The 17,231-nt window shown below is 39.5% G+C and overlaps 1 protein-coding gene across 2 annotated transcripts in view; it reads right to left on the bottom strand.

Annotated features, from left to right (window-relative positions):
• Nucleotides 1–669: 669 nt before the first annotated feature.
• Nucleotides 670–17,231, bottom strand: part of prdm5 (PR domain containing 5) — a 44,067-nt gene continuing 27,505 nt past the window's right edge. The window contains exons 14-16 of one of the 2 annotated variants that reach the window (XM_085264591.1): nucleotides 13,029–13,114; nucleotides 6,065–6,169; nucleotides 670–2,521 (exon numbers count right to left, since the gene is read on the bottom strand). In XM_085264591.1, coding sequence (XP_085120717.1) covers nucleotides 2,357–2,521; nucleotides 6,065–6,169; nucleotides 13,029–13,114 — 356 coding nt within the window. In that variant the 3' untranslated portion in view covers nucleotides 670–2,356. The remainder of the gene's footprint in view (nucleotides 2,522–6,064; nucleotides 6,170–13,028; nucleotides 13,115–17,231) is intronic. The other variant, XR_014890707.1, reaches the window with a different exon arrangement.

Raw genomic sequence — 17,231 nt, 5'->3', positions numbered from 1 at the left:
GTGAACCAAACTCCAGAGGGAAAGCCAGTTAACCCGGCCACATGTGATCTGAGAATCCTCACTAACCATGCTCCCCTCGAAGCATGTCAGGAGCTCAGAGACACCCTGCAAGTTTATATTTATGTGCAGGGGAGCTAAAATGTAACTAAACACAAATACCTGGAATTAGTTAATAGTTTTAAAAAAAAATGCACATGAGCTAAAATGTGAAGTTTACTGCAGCATACTGCAACATTTGTATGATTTCAGGAAGCCAAAGGCACATGTGGCAAGATTTACCAAGTTTGAATAAGACACACAGCTCTCCCACTTCAGTACGATTCTCACAGTCATATCCTGGGATACCAGATAGCCTCTGCACAAGGACAGATGTGAGAAAGAGTCCCTACATCCACAGAGAGAAACCATCAGAGGCACTCTTTAGTGTGTGGTTTTACAGATCAGGCAAGTGGTGACTGTGGCTTCAGAAAGGGAAAAAAAAAAGCCTTAATTAGCCTTCACTCCCAGCAGACTGCCAACCTAAGACTAGGGGATAGATTAACAACGAGAACTGAACACTTTTAATCAACTCTCAAAGCCTCTTTTTCCTTGTACCCACCCCCACCTTAATGTCAACAATCTACAAACACATAATTACAAAGAGTAGAGGAAATGGATGTTTCATAGGTGATGAGGTTTTATACATTTTAAAATACAAAGGTGTGAAGTGACAATTCACAGTCTCAGAATAAACTGCTGGAAAATGGGCATTAATCAAATGGGGAGTAATTGAAGGAGCAAATGGAAGTAGATGGAAAAAACAGAAAAGAAGTGCACTTTTATTGAAATGCATGAAGTTCTGGTTTGAACAATGATTTAAAAAAGAACAATGTAAACACATATTTTAAGGCACAAAACCCTTGGGACATTTATATGAAACCATACTCTACAAATCATTACCAGAATCAACAGAAACAGTACTTTGCATTTTTTATTTGCCCCAGATTTGGGAAACATTTGTCCAGAATCTGTGACACAGGTATGCTAACAGGCTTTAAGCACCGCTGGTTTTCATACAACAAGGTGTGGGAAACGAAGGAACTGCTCAACCCATTCCTCAAGGTAAAGATGAAGGTCACACCCAACACATTCATCCAAAAACAGATTTCAAGAAAGATGCAATAGCAATATGTTTACAGCTATTGTGTAAAAACTATTTAGGACCTATTTCAGATTTTCTAGGCATTTTCAGAACTCATAATGCTATAGCATGCTTCTAAAAAGTACAGTACATCTGAACAGGTTTGGACCTGTGCCTTGTATTTTCATCTTTACATATAATCTTCCATTTAAATCAGTAAAACATGAAGTGAATGAATGAATTTTTTGTGTTTATTAATTTAAATAAGACTTCTGGCCTGTGCTCTGTGTTGCTATAGGAACCATAAAGCTCAATAGAAAGTCTGCATAAAAAACAACTGACATGGACATCTTGACACCAATCATTGTCCTGTTTTAAGGCCTGTAATTCACCATTATGGCTACTAGAGTTTGTTATTTTTTGGAGCCAAAAACGACAATATTTGGGTGAAAGACTAAAGTGTTAAGTTGACATTCAAATCCATAGATTATGGATATCGATAAATTAATAAACTACTAGATTTTACTCACCAAAAGTGAAATACACTTCTCTGCCACAGACCAGGCTGTGAAATTTGTCAGATAAATGTATTCAAATACTCAAAACAGCACCAACACCACAAATATGGTCAGAATCTAGTTTAGTGGCTCCATTTAGCTAAACAATTTTAGCCGAGGCCTGCAGTTTTTGTCACTTCGCTGGCTTTATTTTTCTGCCCTTGAGACCCATGCTTTGTTTTGCCTCCTGAACAAAAGGGTTTAGCCTCCCAACAGGAAAATATGTAGAAAGTGTACAGATAAAACTAAAGTGCACAGAAAAGTTTTTGGTCACAACTTGTCTTCATCATTTGGCAACTGGCCACAACTGTACAGTAAGGTATTCAGAGAACAGTGGAATGGGTCATGTTGTGGCAGTATGTACAGTAACACTGGTTAGAGTTCAGAAAGACCGGAGCAGACACAGAGGCTCCGGAGGCAGATCAAACATATCTGGGATTCTGTTTGTTCAGATCTCCAAAAACAATATGGAAACAGTATGACCGAAAGAAAGTACAAATACACAGTCAGTGTTTCAATTTTGAAATACTCGCCTTAATCTTTTCCATGTCCTACATGCATGTATCATTATTAGCAACATTTCTGCTATCTTTCTATCTGCATATCATCTTAAAGCACAAGACTTAAGTTTATCTGAAGAATAAGATCTCGTTTTTAGCCAGTGCTTCCTTAATTGGCTCTAACTCTCCGTTTCCCCGTGGACATTCTCCATATGGACTTTGAGGTAGTCGTTCCTGGTGAACTTCTTGTGGCACAGCTGGCACTCTGCCATCGGTCGGTTGGGGTTGTGCGTCAGCTTGTGCCTGCTGAGCATCTTCTTCAAGCTGAATGAAAGGTCGCAGACCTACAGAAAACAACAAATAGAGGATTATAGGAGTCATAATTACACTATTTAAACACACTTTATTTAAATCTGGCAATATCTGCTCACTGTAGAGCCTCGGTGCAACAAAAATGGGACACGCACTTGGCAACAGAAACGTCTCTTTTCTCCACACTGGTAGCAGGGGGAGGGGGGATGCACGCAACTTAACATCCATCTTAAATGAGGCATTTTACACTGTACAAATGACTTCAGGGCCCTCTATCAATCAGGATAATCTGCCAATGGCTGGCGTTCAGCTGCAGTTTAACATACAGCTTGGAGAATCGCAGCATGTGTCCTCCTCGCTCCATCTGCGAAGAACGTCAGCGCTATGAATTACATTCAGAAAATCTCACAGACAGCTTACATCTGTGGGTGAACGGCAAATATAGAAGCTATGAATGAAAACAGCAGAACCATCACATAATACCATTCCAATAGTTTATCAGGTGGACTTCCACATTTTCATTGATGCGCTATCATGTTGTCATTTATGTTGCTCCAGCAATCTATAAATCTGCTGCTGTGTCAGGAAAAATATTTTCAATTTCGCAAAGTGAAAGAAGGACAGCAGCTGATGAGAGAGAGAGAGGGGCCTCCACTTCTCATGGTATCCCAGATGTTGCTTGATGCTTCGACAACATATTAATGCTGGTTTGACAGACGCTGCATTCAGAACCCCTCCAGCTCGTCTGGAAAATGTTCCTGGGACTGTGTGATCTCTTTGTCTGACTCAAAATCCACCCCAAAATAAAATCCACATGTTATTTCTATTATTTCTAATAGTTTATATGTTGAATTATTTCTTCCAAAGCTGGGGAAAAGGATCCAGATGAACGCTTGATGTTGCCGAGAGACACGTTCCAGTGATGCTTCACCGGAGATGAATGGGATACTGATTGTGTGTCCTCAAACGACAACTGTAGATGATTCTCAGTGAATATGGGCGCATATGCTGTTTTAGAATTCAATGAGGATTAGTGGCGTGTTAAAGCTCAAATGATAATTTAGGAATCCAGACTGGTGCTTTAAGCTTTGTTTGAATAAGACATGCTTGGAATCTACAGTTACGAGCTTAAAGTACTCTGCGTGACTTCAGCGTCCACATCAAAAGTCAACAAAAACGGGATAACAGAAGTTGCATCAGTTTGAAATCTTCTGAGCTTTTGCCTTGAAGACTTTCAGCACAGGGAAAATCCATGCGAGTCGTATTATTATCATAGTTTTGGTTTTGTAGCAGTTTTAGTCAGTGTCTCTTTTTAGTTAGATCACTCACCTTATTTCTTAGTGTTGAGCTTTTTCCTGTATTTCCTGTGATTGTGTTGTTTTATTTTCTTTATACATAGCATAAGTTTGCTCAATATTTGCTTCAACTTGAGCCCAATGGTAGCATTTTTAGGGTCTACTGTAACAGGCCATGTTTTTGTTGAACTTTAGGCTAAAATAAATTTGCATAAGAAATAAACATTCATATTTCACAAGACTAGAATGATTTAAATATGCATTATCAACTCCACATGGAAAACTAGTGTAAGCAACATGAAAACATGCCATGGTTTATCTTTATTATATAATGCAGGTTACTAATTCTTACTGTTTCTCATTTCATATCCCTGTAGCCATTTTTGGCAGGTGGGGGTCAGACAGGCCTCTGCCGCTGACCACCACCAAATTCACCCAGGATACAGCCAGCTTAAATGACTTAGTGGTCAAATATCCAACCAAAATTCTGCCAGAAGTTTGTTAATGGCTAACAAAACTGTCTTGCTAAAGGGCATTTAACCAAATATTAGGGGGGATGTATGTATATATTGCAGTGTGTATCTATACTTTTGACCCTGTGTGGATTAATTAAAATCCCCAATAAATTCAAATTTGTTTTTTAGTAATTAAAAATATATGCTGTATAATCATTCCACCCTGGAGAAAGCACAGTTCAAAGAAGTCATTAAAAGCCCCAAATTAACATGACATTCAGGCTCGTGATGAGTGTATGGAAACTTCAGACCACAACTGTGGATGGATGGATGAATGATTTGCTGACGCTTGCTGAAGCAGTGACGCAACCCCTTTGTTTCTCTGCCGTGGCTGTCACATGATCCTACTGATATGTCTCTGTCACCTAATCCTCTTACTGTTTTATGTATGTTTATATTTATGTACCAAGTTGCTGCACTTTTTAATACATCAATGTCATATTGATGGCTCCATTGTGAAGGTAATATGAAGGTAATGAAAGCAAAGAAAATAGGGAGTTAAGGGAGTTGTCACATGGGAAAATGGACCTGCTTGATGAGTCGGTGAAGATTTGTGTCATGATTTCGCTTTCAGAGTTACATTCCTAATTTTGAAAAAAGGCATTTTCAGCTCCTGTTTGTTGTGTACTGACGAATAAACAAGAAACAGTAACTGCTTTTCATACTGAAATCCCTTGAAAACCTCACAATTATTAGGCAAGTTTTAAATAACATCTCTTTTTCTGTGATTTCAAAGAGACTTATGTATATTTATTCACGATAGACATGAGAGATAATGATGTTCTTGGAAAGTGTTAGTCACACTAAACCAAAAAAATATGTGTAGCATCTGTGTGTACAGATTGGACTGTTATGACTAGCAGAAGCGGCTTACATGAATGAGTGTCTCTGTGACCAGGTCAAATCAACAGAAAAAGCTCCAACAAAATAACTTTCTTTTCAAAGTCTGTAAACCGTTGCTTGGGAATAAAAAAGCAATCGCAATGTTAATAATGTTTAAAGGTGTCCTGCAACCCAGACCCCTGTATTGTTTAGCCAGCACCATAGTTCGGCGAGTTCAACTTCCAGGACAGTTGTGGCTTTATAAATGAAAAACAGAAAACACAAAATTGGACAAAAACAAAAGCAGGGAGAAAATTTTTCCAAACACTAAAAACAAATTCTGTCGCGTGTTCTCTCCTCAATCTCTGAGAATAATTATTACTCCTGCAGCATTATAAGCAGAGAGTAATTTCTCCCTCTGATCCTCTAAATGTGTTTATGTGAATCAGCCCACTGGGCCCCTCTAAAGAAGAAAGATCGCTATCTGCCTCTAACTGAGCCCCAACTCTTCCACACATCTGGCCCTATGCCAGCAAAACAAGAAAGAACAGACAGTGGTTGATGGTACGGAGGACCAAAACCGCCAAATTTTTTTAAAAAGACCAATAAATTGTTTAAAATGTAATTAAATTAAGAATTAGATATGACATAAATTGATATTTCTGGTTTAACTTGTTTTTTGGGAAAATAAATGTTGTAATAACTCCCCCATTTATTTTCTTTTTGAGTAAATTTCCTTTGTATTTATTTTTATTAATTTTCCATTTCTGTTGTGATGCTCGCATCAGTCAACCAATAGACACAAAGTTGAAATAAATGATGAATAATTAGTTGAATTTATTTTTCTTTTAATTCTTTAGGCACATTTATAGCTATAATTAATTTACTGAGTCAATTTATATATTTTAGGCAGTTGCAGTGTTCCACAGAGCTGCGCACTCACATCACATTGAAAAGGCTTCTCTCCTGTGTGAGTCCTCATGTGCTCGTCCAGTCCTCGTTTCTGACTGAAGGCCTTGTTGCACTCGCTGCATTTATACGGCTTCTCCTGCAGTGAAAAACACACAAAGGCACAAATTTAAAGAGGGCACTTTGTCTGTCAGTGTACAGCAGAAAAATACATTAAACAATAATTCACCAGCTTTGGTCACATATGGACAAAATCTGGAGGGAAAAGTGTAATGACAGACATATGTACAAACAGGCATGCACAGCACAGTGGAAAACACAATAAGATGTGGAAACACATACATTCACCTTCACGCACTGATGTTTTCTCACTTCACACCACAGCGGTCTCCCTGTGCGTTTATGAAGATATGAAATGAAAGATTGTACAGTGCCTGCAGTAGAGAGGAAATGAGCACCATAGAGGCCATCAAAAACACATGGATTCCTCAAAAGAGAAAGGAAAACAAAGGAGAGAAAATCTCTTTGAACGCGTATCAGTGCACTGGCACTCTGGGGCTGTAGAATATCACTCCTGCGTCTCCACACCTCATCGGTTTACCGAAGAACATTTCCTCTATGCCTTTCGGAGGCCTGTCTCACTGTCAGTCAAAGCTGCTATATCACAGTGGGTGTGTTCACAAAAATCTCCCAAGTATGCCTGTGTGTGTATGTACAGTCGAACGGTAGGCGTGTGCTCCCCACTTCGAGGGGAAACGGCGGTGACACCTAAAAGACTTGAAGAGAAGTAAGACGCATGTAGATAGCGAGGAGCTGTTTCCCAGTGTCACTCTTTGGAAAGCTGTTTTTGACGAGTCTGGCTGATAGCAGCGACTCTACCCATTTAAAGCTTAGTTGTCATGGGAACAGGGTGAATGCAGGAAGTTAGGGTCCTGGGAAAGGCACTATCATGTGGGCGGGGCAAGGAGCGCCCAATGACACAGGACACAAAAGGAGGTAAAGATCAGGTCCACTGCATGAGCGGCTTTAAGTATGCAACAGTTTGTGTGAATGTGACTGAATAAAAGGGACGATAAAGCTGGATCTGTGTGTGTGTGTGTGTGTGTGTGTGTGTGTGTGTGGGCGAGAGACCGCCGTCTCAAGGAAACAAACTCTGTCTTGATCAGTGTGATGCAAATTTCCACTTAAACCTGCAGCCATAACAAGTTCACTTCTTTTTCCATCAGGGGAGGAGGGTTCTTCTATGAAAGACTGAAAAGGTCAGTGTTCAAAGGTCCCGAAACACATGGATGGACTTAGGTGATGTGGTGTACCCAGAATGCATCACTACGACCCCGGTAACATTGAACATCTGTACCTGGTGGCCTTCACTGTTCAGCAGCTGTTCCCCCTTTGACATCTGACCTGGCCATTCTTCTGGATCTGACCACTCTCCAAAAATGTGCACATCTATACATGCAAGGATGGAGTCTCGTTTAATTACTCCGACAGAGCACATCTTCTCGTATGACATTTGAAAAGCTGGTATTTGTAAAGCAGCATGCCAACGGCACGTTGTTGTACTCTATTAGGCTTCAGGCTCCAACCAGATATCAACAAACAGCCCATTGTAGGTTTGAATGGTTTTCAGACATGCTAGCAGCACGGCTCCAGGCTGTGTCAGTCTGCCAGTCTGTCTGCTTGGTTGTTTTTTTTCTCTCCTTTGATCGAGAACGGAATATCTTAACAAATACTGGATGGAGTGCCGTGTTCTTTTGTGCAAACATGCGCTGTCCTTTTTTGTCTAGAACCACAACAAGATTGTATTATTGTGGTTCACAGTGAAATGCCAAAAACAAGAAATCTCACCCAGGTCTTTATGATATTATGGCTTTAATCAATATTAGTCGGTCCAAAAAATTTGCAAAGGTGCAGTGTCAGCTTTGAGTTAATGTGCAAAAACTGACTTGATTAAGATGTTGCCCAGAAAACAAGGAGAAACTGAATGTATTCAACATCGTTCATTTTGTGGTTTAACTTAAAATTGTTTTAATTATAAAGGTGGTGACATTATCAAAATGACAAGCATAGCTCTAGCTTTTTCTTGATCTCTACTAGAGTAGCTTTGCATGATTAATTATTAAAGTTATTCTTTATTTATCTTTTGAATGGAAGATGAATCCGAAAGATAAATAATTCAGAACCAGGACACGCTGGAGAAATTATATCTCTTAGCTGGCTTGAGAGTGCCTGAGTGTAGCTCCTGGATGAGCTGGAGGAGATGTCCAAGGAGAGAAAGGTTGAGACCGGCACTGTTAGTGGATGGATGAATGCGTGTATGAATGAATGACTAATTGAGCTTGATGCACCCACTCAGGTCATCCGCTATCTTAAACAAACAGTTTTAACTCAACTCCATTTAATTTTATTCATTTTTAATTCTATCTATTTTTTTAATGTACTGTATTTCTCACATTAATTAACTGTACATTTACAGACCTCACTTTTTGAAACTTGGCCATGTTTAGTATGAGCATCCACACTGGCACAATACATATTAACAGAAACTAAAGAAAGGCATAATAGATCACCTCTGAGACTCACGCATGAATCAGGTAAAGCTTTTGCCTTTTGGGAAAAAGTGAAAGGGGCTAATTTCATGAGTAAACCTTAGTGTGACACATTAGTCTTATTAAACTTACATATAAAGCATTAGCATTTAGAAAATAGGAAACTGGGGAATTGGAAATTCTATTCCATATGGCTGAAAGATGACTGGCTAGTGTTTCTGTAACCACAGAACAAACAGCCATATCAGTTTTCATTGAAGATCAAAATTGTTTTAAAAATCCTTTAACTTCCAAAATATCGTCATCAGACGTGTTCCATTTTGGTTTGCAGATGATGTGGTTTGCGGTATAAACACAAATCACACAATCTCCAGTCACATCCATCTCACATCATCTGTACATTAACAGTGAGCTGCAGCTCTTTCAGCCAAATGACATTAATTTTTCTCAACAGTGACTTCATCTGCCTCTGCTGTGTGTAACTGTTCAGCCCATTTCTCCGAGCGCTGTGAGCGAAGGCAGATCTGGGACGCTGGGAACAAAACATCAGTCAGTTTAATCAGCTGCACGCTACAAAATCATACCTGCATGTTCTTACGGAGTCACAGCAACCTGGGCAGGTTACCTTCATTATCGGCACAGTGTAACAGAGCGATGTGCTCTGGACAGCATTAAAGAAGAACAAATCTTTGAAATTAACTATGCTGACAGGCTTCGATTGTCACAGTCAGAGTTGTATAAACTGATGATGGAAGTCTATGATGAAACGCATATTAGGTCTCATTCGTCAAAAGTGACACTAACGCACACATCCAGATGGTTACAAAGAGCGCATGGAAAGTGTCGCTTTGGCAGAGAACTTTAGTGGGTTGAGAAATGACGCAGGAAAATGAGCCGTGTCCCAGCACAGGAAATGACCTCATGACATTTAGAGGGAAGCCTACCTTTTCTTTTCTCCATCCCAAACATGGCCTCATTTTGCAATTACATGTTCACACCATAAAACAAATGCTTGTTATGAATTTTCTACATCCTCAAACAGCTGTGTCTGTTTATAATGAAGTAAAAAAAAAATCTCTGAATGTGTTCAAAGCAAAGTGCAAGCATTATTTTTCCAATTCTCTCTCCTGTCTTCACTACACCACTGCTGCCTTTTTATCCATAGGCCTTACTGGACAAATTATGAAACTGGTGGTTATTGCCTTATAATTAAATTTACTGGGAAAGTCACATATGTTAGACACGGAGTTCTCACACTATCTTGCATTAGGCAAGGTGTGTGAGAGTTAATTCATTCTTCATGCAAACGCTGCACTTTACACAGTGGTACACAAAAGAAAAACCCAAAGTGTGCGCTCAAGGTAACCGTGGAACAGAGCCGGCATCCCATTCACTCTTTCTGTGTCTGCACCTATTCACTGTCTTATCATCCTTTATCTAATCCGTCTGAATTATGCATGGCAGGTCAAATGTCTATTAAGCAGACATCACATATGCTGATCTATTTACTTTTTGAGGTCAAAAAGAATAGTACCAGCCACCTGGTTGGCTTGTTAATAATATCAGTGAACCTAAAAAAAACCTCACAGACAGACAAGCAAAGATTATGTCTTCTGGAGAATGGCAAACCACTGACAGAGGTGTAATTATGCGTTAACTGGCAGCAGACAATGGCCTGACAAAGGCTACGTTCACACTGCAGGCGAAAGCGCATCAAATCCGATTTTTTTGATCCTATGCGACCCATATCCGATCATGGTGTGACAGTGTGAACGGCACAAATCCGATATTTTCAAATCCGATCTGGGTCACTTTCGTATGCGGTACTGAATCCGATACATATCCGATGTTTTAGAAAGCGACCGCTGTTTGAATGGTTATGTCGCATTAAATCCGTCTTTTACGTCACTGACACAAGACAGACGCTAATTATCAGCGCCGGAGAAGACATCGCGAACGCTTCCTGGCCATCCCGTGTAGATGTTAGTGAAACTGTTGGGAAGACAACGTGAACATTTTATTTGTACTGTATAATCTGCAGATTCTGACAGAAATCACCAACTATCCTTTGAAGCACCGCTCCTCTCTAAAACAGCAATAAGGATAATTATTAGGTTATTTACATTATTATGTAAATAACAAAATAACTTAAAGCAAAAATTGGGAAACGTAAAGTCCAAAGTCTTTATATTAAGGGCCATCAGTTAAATAATACTGTTTGCTCTGGGTCTAAACAGAGCGCGTTGTGAGTGACGTCTTCTTTTGCGCATGCGGGCCGCTTTGAGCGTTCACACTAGAGCGCGTTTGCTGTCGCATTTTATTTGTAGCGTGAACAAGCAGACAAAAAAAATCAGACTTGATCAAAAAATCGGAATTGAGCATTAAGACCTGCAGTGTGAACGTAGCCAAAATCTAGCAAAGAAAGAATGTTAAGGTGTCTGATGGCCGGACGTGGAGCCACACAACTCTGAAGTTGGGCAAAAGATTTGCTCTGGGATGTAGCACTAAAATATACAGCAAGTGCTAACTAGGCCAACCAAGTGCAGCTTTTTCATGGAAATTTTTCTCTGGCCAACTTTGAGACAAACGACCACTGTTTCAAAACTACAGTGGAACCCCGACTTACGAAATTAAATCGTTCCCGAGGGTCTTTTGTAAGTCGAAGCACCCATCGCTCCTTTTGAGTGAACGATAGGCTATAGGCTAATTGCTAACTGAAACAACAATACTTCGTTCAAGTGGAACAGCGAAGCGCAAGTACGAAAGCCAAGGGGTTGTCACATGATTCGGAAGGCATTCTGGGCTCAGCCAATCAGAGCCAGCGGATTTCGTTACGTGGGCATTTTGCCGTAACACGGGCAGAAATATTGCTGTTAAGTGCCTTCGTAACTTGAATTTTTCATTAAATGGAAATGGGGTATTCATAAGTCGGGGTTCCACTGTATCACTAAATATAGACGGTATAAAAGGTAGGCATAGAGATGGTGGCTTCTCAGAATTAACATTCGGTTGCTGCCATGTTGGTTTTATTTTGTTTTGGACTTAAGTTACCTTATAGGCTAGAATGCTAATTTATCATTTACCGCTAGCTAACTTGGTTAGCAAGCTGCATTCATCAACTATGCAGATACAACTCACACGCACACATATCAACTACTTGATAACAGGCTGATAAAACTGCACAATCTAGGGTGACCAGATCCTACAAACTAAAATGTTCGTCAAACCCTGTTTGTGTGGGACAAAGTTGGACACGTCAACAAGGCTGAAAGAGTCTGAAATGTTCATATCTAACCTAAAAAAACCAATAAGTTGTCCATTTTACCAGACAGTCCAAATATATTATTGCTGCTTTTCTGTTTAATAACACTTTTGGGTTTCAGTTTGAAAGTATCCATAGACTGACACACCTTTTTTGAGCCATATCTAAGAATTGTATCCAATTATGACACACATATGCCGAGTCTCCTCACACAGTGCTTTCCCTTGTGTAAAACTGAAAAATAACTTGTTGTTTCCATGATATTCAACAAAATCTGCACAGCTTTTTTGGTTATTTGGACATTTCCTTGGTGGCATTAGACAGACTAACTTTCTGACTATAATAAAAGTACTGGCAGTCTGTAGTACCCCTCAGCCTCCTAGTAGATGCACCTATAGTATAAACTTCCAAATTCAAGGTCACTTCCTTCTCGAGATGCTGCATTCACAAGATTTTGAGGAGACTTTGTATCTGACCTTAAAGTTGAGTTCATTGAGATTCAAACATGTCTAACATTTTTAGCTGATACACCTAAGGTATCAATTTAAAACTTCTATGTTGTTTTTTGCCCAACAGGGTGACAGCTGAGGGGTAAAAAGCTTTCCCTTTATAGGTAAATAGGTTATCTTATTGTATATTTTTATTCTATTTTATTCTACTGTATATAGTATATTATTTTATTCTATTCTGTACAGCTGTGTACTGTATTTATTCTTATTGTATTCTAATTTTTGCGTCATAACTTTTGCACTGTCCACTTCCTGCTGTGACAAAACAAATTTCCCACGTGTGGGACTAATAAAGGTTATCTTATCTTATCTTATCTTATCTTAAAAGCCAGACTTTAGAAAAGTGCATGTGCTATAGAATGTCCCACATTTGAGAAAATTGGGGGGGATTGTCTCAAAATGTGGGATGGGACATATAAAGAAGGACATCTTTTGTTTGTGCCAGCCATAAATTAGTCATAAAAATACTACAAAAGGCAAAACAATACACGCAAACAAGGTAAAGGTCTGGAAACCGCTCTTTGGGCATCGCCATAATTCATCCACAACAGTCAGCTTTTGTCTGTGACAGCCAAGAGTATAACAGCTTCATTTCGTGTACAATGGTTAGTATTAACGAACAATACAAAACTAGGAAAGACAGGAAAGAAAAATTCAGTAAGAAATGGAAAAACTTACACGAGTGTGTGTGCGGATGTGCATCTTCAGGCCATCGTTCTTGCTAAATGCTTTGTCACAGTAAGGACACTGATATGGGCGCTCACCTAGGAAAGGAACACCATAATACATCATATATGTATATGAATTTGATATGGCATCACAGAAGAGTAAACAGTTTTTGAAACTCGTACGTATATCAGTAAGGCATCACTTGTAAAGAACCCCACAAAGAAAATATGAAAGAACACGTATGCTGCTCACTTTAAGGCTAGCGCTAGCAGCACAGAGGTCGGGAGATACAGCTACCATCAGTGCAAGAACTAGTGCAGTTAGTTCTTGCACATGCAAATAAATGGCATGAAAGTAACTACTTTGTGTACAGCCTTTAATTGGGACCATCAAACATGTGACTAATCTGGCCCAGTGGATGGCTTTGGAAACTGTGAAAGCTACAGTGGAGTCATCAGATATCGACAGGTTCATTTGCCTAACTTGTGATTGATTTTAGCTGACAGGAGTAGAGTAGCACCAGGTGTTGTCTTCTCATGCTGTAGCTCATGTGCGTCTAGGTTAAATATGCTGTTTATTTGAAGCTCTTCTGCATACCTTGATTGTAACATGTGGTTATTTCAGTTGCTGTTGCCTGGCTATTAGCTAAAAGCAGTCTAACCATTCTTCCTCTGACCTCTGACATCAAGAAGGCATTTTCACCCAGAGATTTAGTCTTTTTTAGACTATTCTCTGTAAACCCTAAAGATGATTTACAGTAAAATTCGTAGTAGATCAGCAGATTCTGAAATACTCAGACACCAAACAGCCATGTCATGTTTAACCTCCTAAGACCCCAACTCTTACATGGCATGCATTTTTAAATTCTCTTTGCTATTTGGGCTGTTTGGGACCTGATGAATGTAAAAACAAAGAATTTCCAGAATTTTTTTTTTTTACCTGATTTTTGTCTCTGAGAAAAATGAGATCCACATAAGAGGACATTCATTTGAAATTTCAATAGAACAGTGGCAGTAAAATGTCCTCGTAAGTGGATATCAGGCCGTTGTAGAGCAAAATTTAGTATTTTGGTCTAGACATCCCAAAATGTGATGTCCACATTTGTCAATGCCAGGTCCTAGGAGGTTAAAATCATTTAAATCACTTTTTCCCCATTCTGACCATTTCTCGACGCTGGGTTTGATGTCTAAAACTACCCCTGCTTATTCATATATTCTGCTGCCTTTGTCCTATTCAGTAAACTGTGTTTTTGTCCTGCCCCAATACAAATTTGACCTGGTTACTGGTGAAGAACTTCTCATTCACACTGTCTTTCCACTGCAGAGCTAAAGCTTGTGTTGGCTCGCTATCTTAGCTTCAACTGGCCAACCATTTAGGAGCACATCACAGGCAATGTGGCTTCTCTTGGTTGGATCAAAAACATTTAAGCCAACCTCCTGCAGATCCTATCTGAGCACACACCGCTGATGACAAAGAGAAAGTGACAAGCTGTCAGTCAAACGGTTCACTGACACATGGATCTGTTTACCTTGCACTGATCGACGGGCCAGATAAGAGTCACAGAATGGATTTCTAATCTATAGAAGGGATATGAGGTAACCTATAGGACTGTGCTGAAATTAAAGATTCTGACAGGATAATACAGTACAAAAACTGACAAAAAATGCAGGTTCCATTATTGCCTAATTTAATTCATACTCTGCAAACTAAACATTAAATTCACCCCTATGTCTAGAAAACAGATACATCAGGAAATCACAGTGATCAGGATTTTTTTTCTCCATGTGAAACTTGGCTGAATTTATATTAGAGATGGACCGATCCGATATTACGTATCGGTATCGGTCCGATACTGACCTAAATGACTGGATCGGATATCGGAGAAAAATAAAAAATGTAATCCGATCCATTAAATATCACGAAAGCACCTCACAAAACTTGCAACACGCCGTAACTCACCTCAGAACGTTAGCAGTCGGAGCAGTATGCATCACGTGATAGAGCGGCTGTGGCATGCGGGACCTGTCGGTGGTCTGGATAGCATGTGGAGCTTCGCTAGCAACCTGGCATTTCATCTCCGACAAAGTTATCCCCGAGAGAAGTAAAGCAAGTGTGTAAGTCCATCTCTGAATGTTTGTAAAGCATTCCCACGTTAAGCTTAACAAGCGACTGCCTCTCGCTCTCCGGCTGCTACTTCAATCATGAAACTGCTTAATGATCAGCTGATCGGCTTTTCTGTCGCGAGTCCGTCTCTCTTGTTTGTTTTTGGCCCACTTTGCACCAGAAAGAGGAAACCAGCGGCTGAACAACAGCAGCACGTTTAAGCTTGATAAGCTGTTGTTAGAATTTATTTAATATTACTTTCTACTCAAGGATCTTTTTCTACGTAGCTGACGCTGGTAACTGTGCAGGGGCGGATCTAGCAAAGTTTAGCCAGGGGGGCCGATAGGGCATGAACAGGGAAAAGGGGGCACAAAGACATACTTTTCTTTCTTATTCTCATTTAAAATGTCGAGCTTTTAATAAATAATTATCTGACACCCAAAGTTTTAATTTGATGTAAAATGAATAGAAGTCAATTACTGTATATAGTGACTATTAAGTCTAATATATACCCTAGTAAGCTATAGTACTTTTTACTTTGGGAAGGTACCATCTGTGCAGTCTGCAATTTTGTTGAAGAAAGATGTTGAATCTATTTAATATTTCTTGAAAAATAATTGATTTCTGTGCATTTTTTTTTCACACTGCATCAAATTAAGGTTGATTACGTCGATTAAGCATCATGAGGTGGCGCGTGAGGGGTGGTTCCCTATTTTTTATTTTTTTATTTTTGTTGTTGCTGGGAGTTGGAACCCTATTAGTTAGGTTGCTTAATATTTACGCTAAGTACTCTTTAAAATACCAGAATAGGGAGGATGGTGTAGGTCTAAGTTTATTAGATTGATCAGTATTGCTGAACTATGAAATATTTTTTTTGTATACAGGTATAACAGAATAGCTTTAGTGTAGTTGTTGTTTTAAACTTGAGTATGAACTTGCAGACTTGCAAAATGCAGCAAGATATTTTAAAAAACAGTTTTGTTGATTAAAAAACACTATATCGGATTCATATCGGTATCGGCAGATATCCAAATTTATGATATCGGTATCGGTATCGGACATAAAAAAGTGGTATCGTGCCATCTCTAATTTATATATATATATATATATATATTTCTGCCCGCAAGTGCTCACAGTACTAATTAATGAAACGCTATCAAAAACAGATACCTAAAGCTACACATTTGTTGTTCATTTCTTCACTACAAGCATCTAATTTCTTATCAGCTTCACAGTAATCTCTCTTTAGTGAATAATTGCTGAACAGGCAAGCAAGGAATTTTATTGATGGGGGAGATGTTTTACCCCTTTAAGTAATAAGGTTAATTAGCCGTGTTTCCGTGGGATTCAAAATGCAGAGATGCTTATTAAATCAGAAAATCCATCTCGGGAATAGACGAGTAATATTATCCTACCGCTATAAACAGGACTGTGTTGGGGTGATTTTGTGCTTCTGTTTCTACCATTAGGTCCATCTCTGTTTCAACAATGAAAGCTTGGGCAAGTAATGGCAATTTTTTTATATTATTTTCTAAAGACTAAGTTACAAAAACTAAAGGTCGAGGGCTTTATTCTTAACACATCCTACAAAGCCTGCATCTTTCAACATTAAAGCTACAGCAGCTGTCATGTGCAAAACATACAAATTGGGCTCTAAACACACCATAACCCCACCCACCCATCCGCAAGACAGCTTTAAAGAGGCATGAGGAAGAGCGCTCTAGTAATACAACGTGTAACCTCAGGTTGGTGTGCAAAGGATTTACGTGACATATGTGAACTGATTACACGTACTGAAACATGTGCACGAGGGCAGCTCGGCATTCTGTCCCAAAATCCCCTTCTGAGCAATTTCAGCCTCTAGGAGGCCTTTTGTTGACAAACAGGAAAATCTGAATCCCAGATGTGTTTTCAGACAAACCCTATGTCTTATGTAGCATGTGTGGTATCAGGTTAAGGCCCAGCGCTAGCCTTGGGGAGTCCTGGGGAAGGCATTAGTGTGCTAATAGCACCAGAGCACAGAGTGCTAGTGTACTCTGCAGCTTGGATCACATCCCTCCCAGGAGCTGGCTATTGTCAGCAAATATACAGCACAGACAACCACACCCT

Source organism: Mchenga conophoros, linkage group LG23, assembly GCF_057382185.1.
Source record: "Mchenga conophoros isolate Kocher_MC1m ecotype Shallow Benthic linkage group LG23, M_conophoros_male_GT1.1, whole genome shotgun sequence".
NCBI classification, from domain to species: domain Eukaryota; kingdom Metazoa; phylum Chordata; class Actinopteri; order Cichliformes; family Cichlidae; genus Mchenga; species Mchenga conophoros.
Note: the sequence above shows the minus strand (reverse complement) of the source record. Positions and strands in the feature narration are given on the sequence as shown.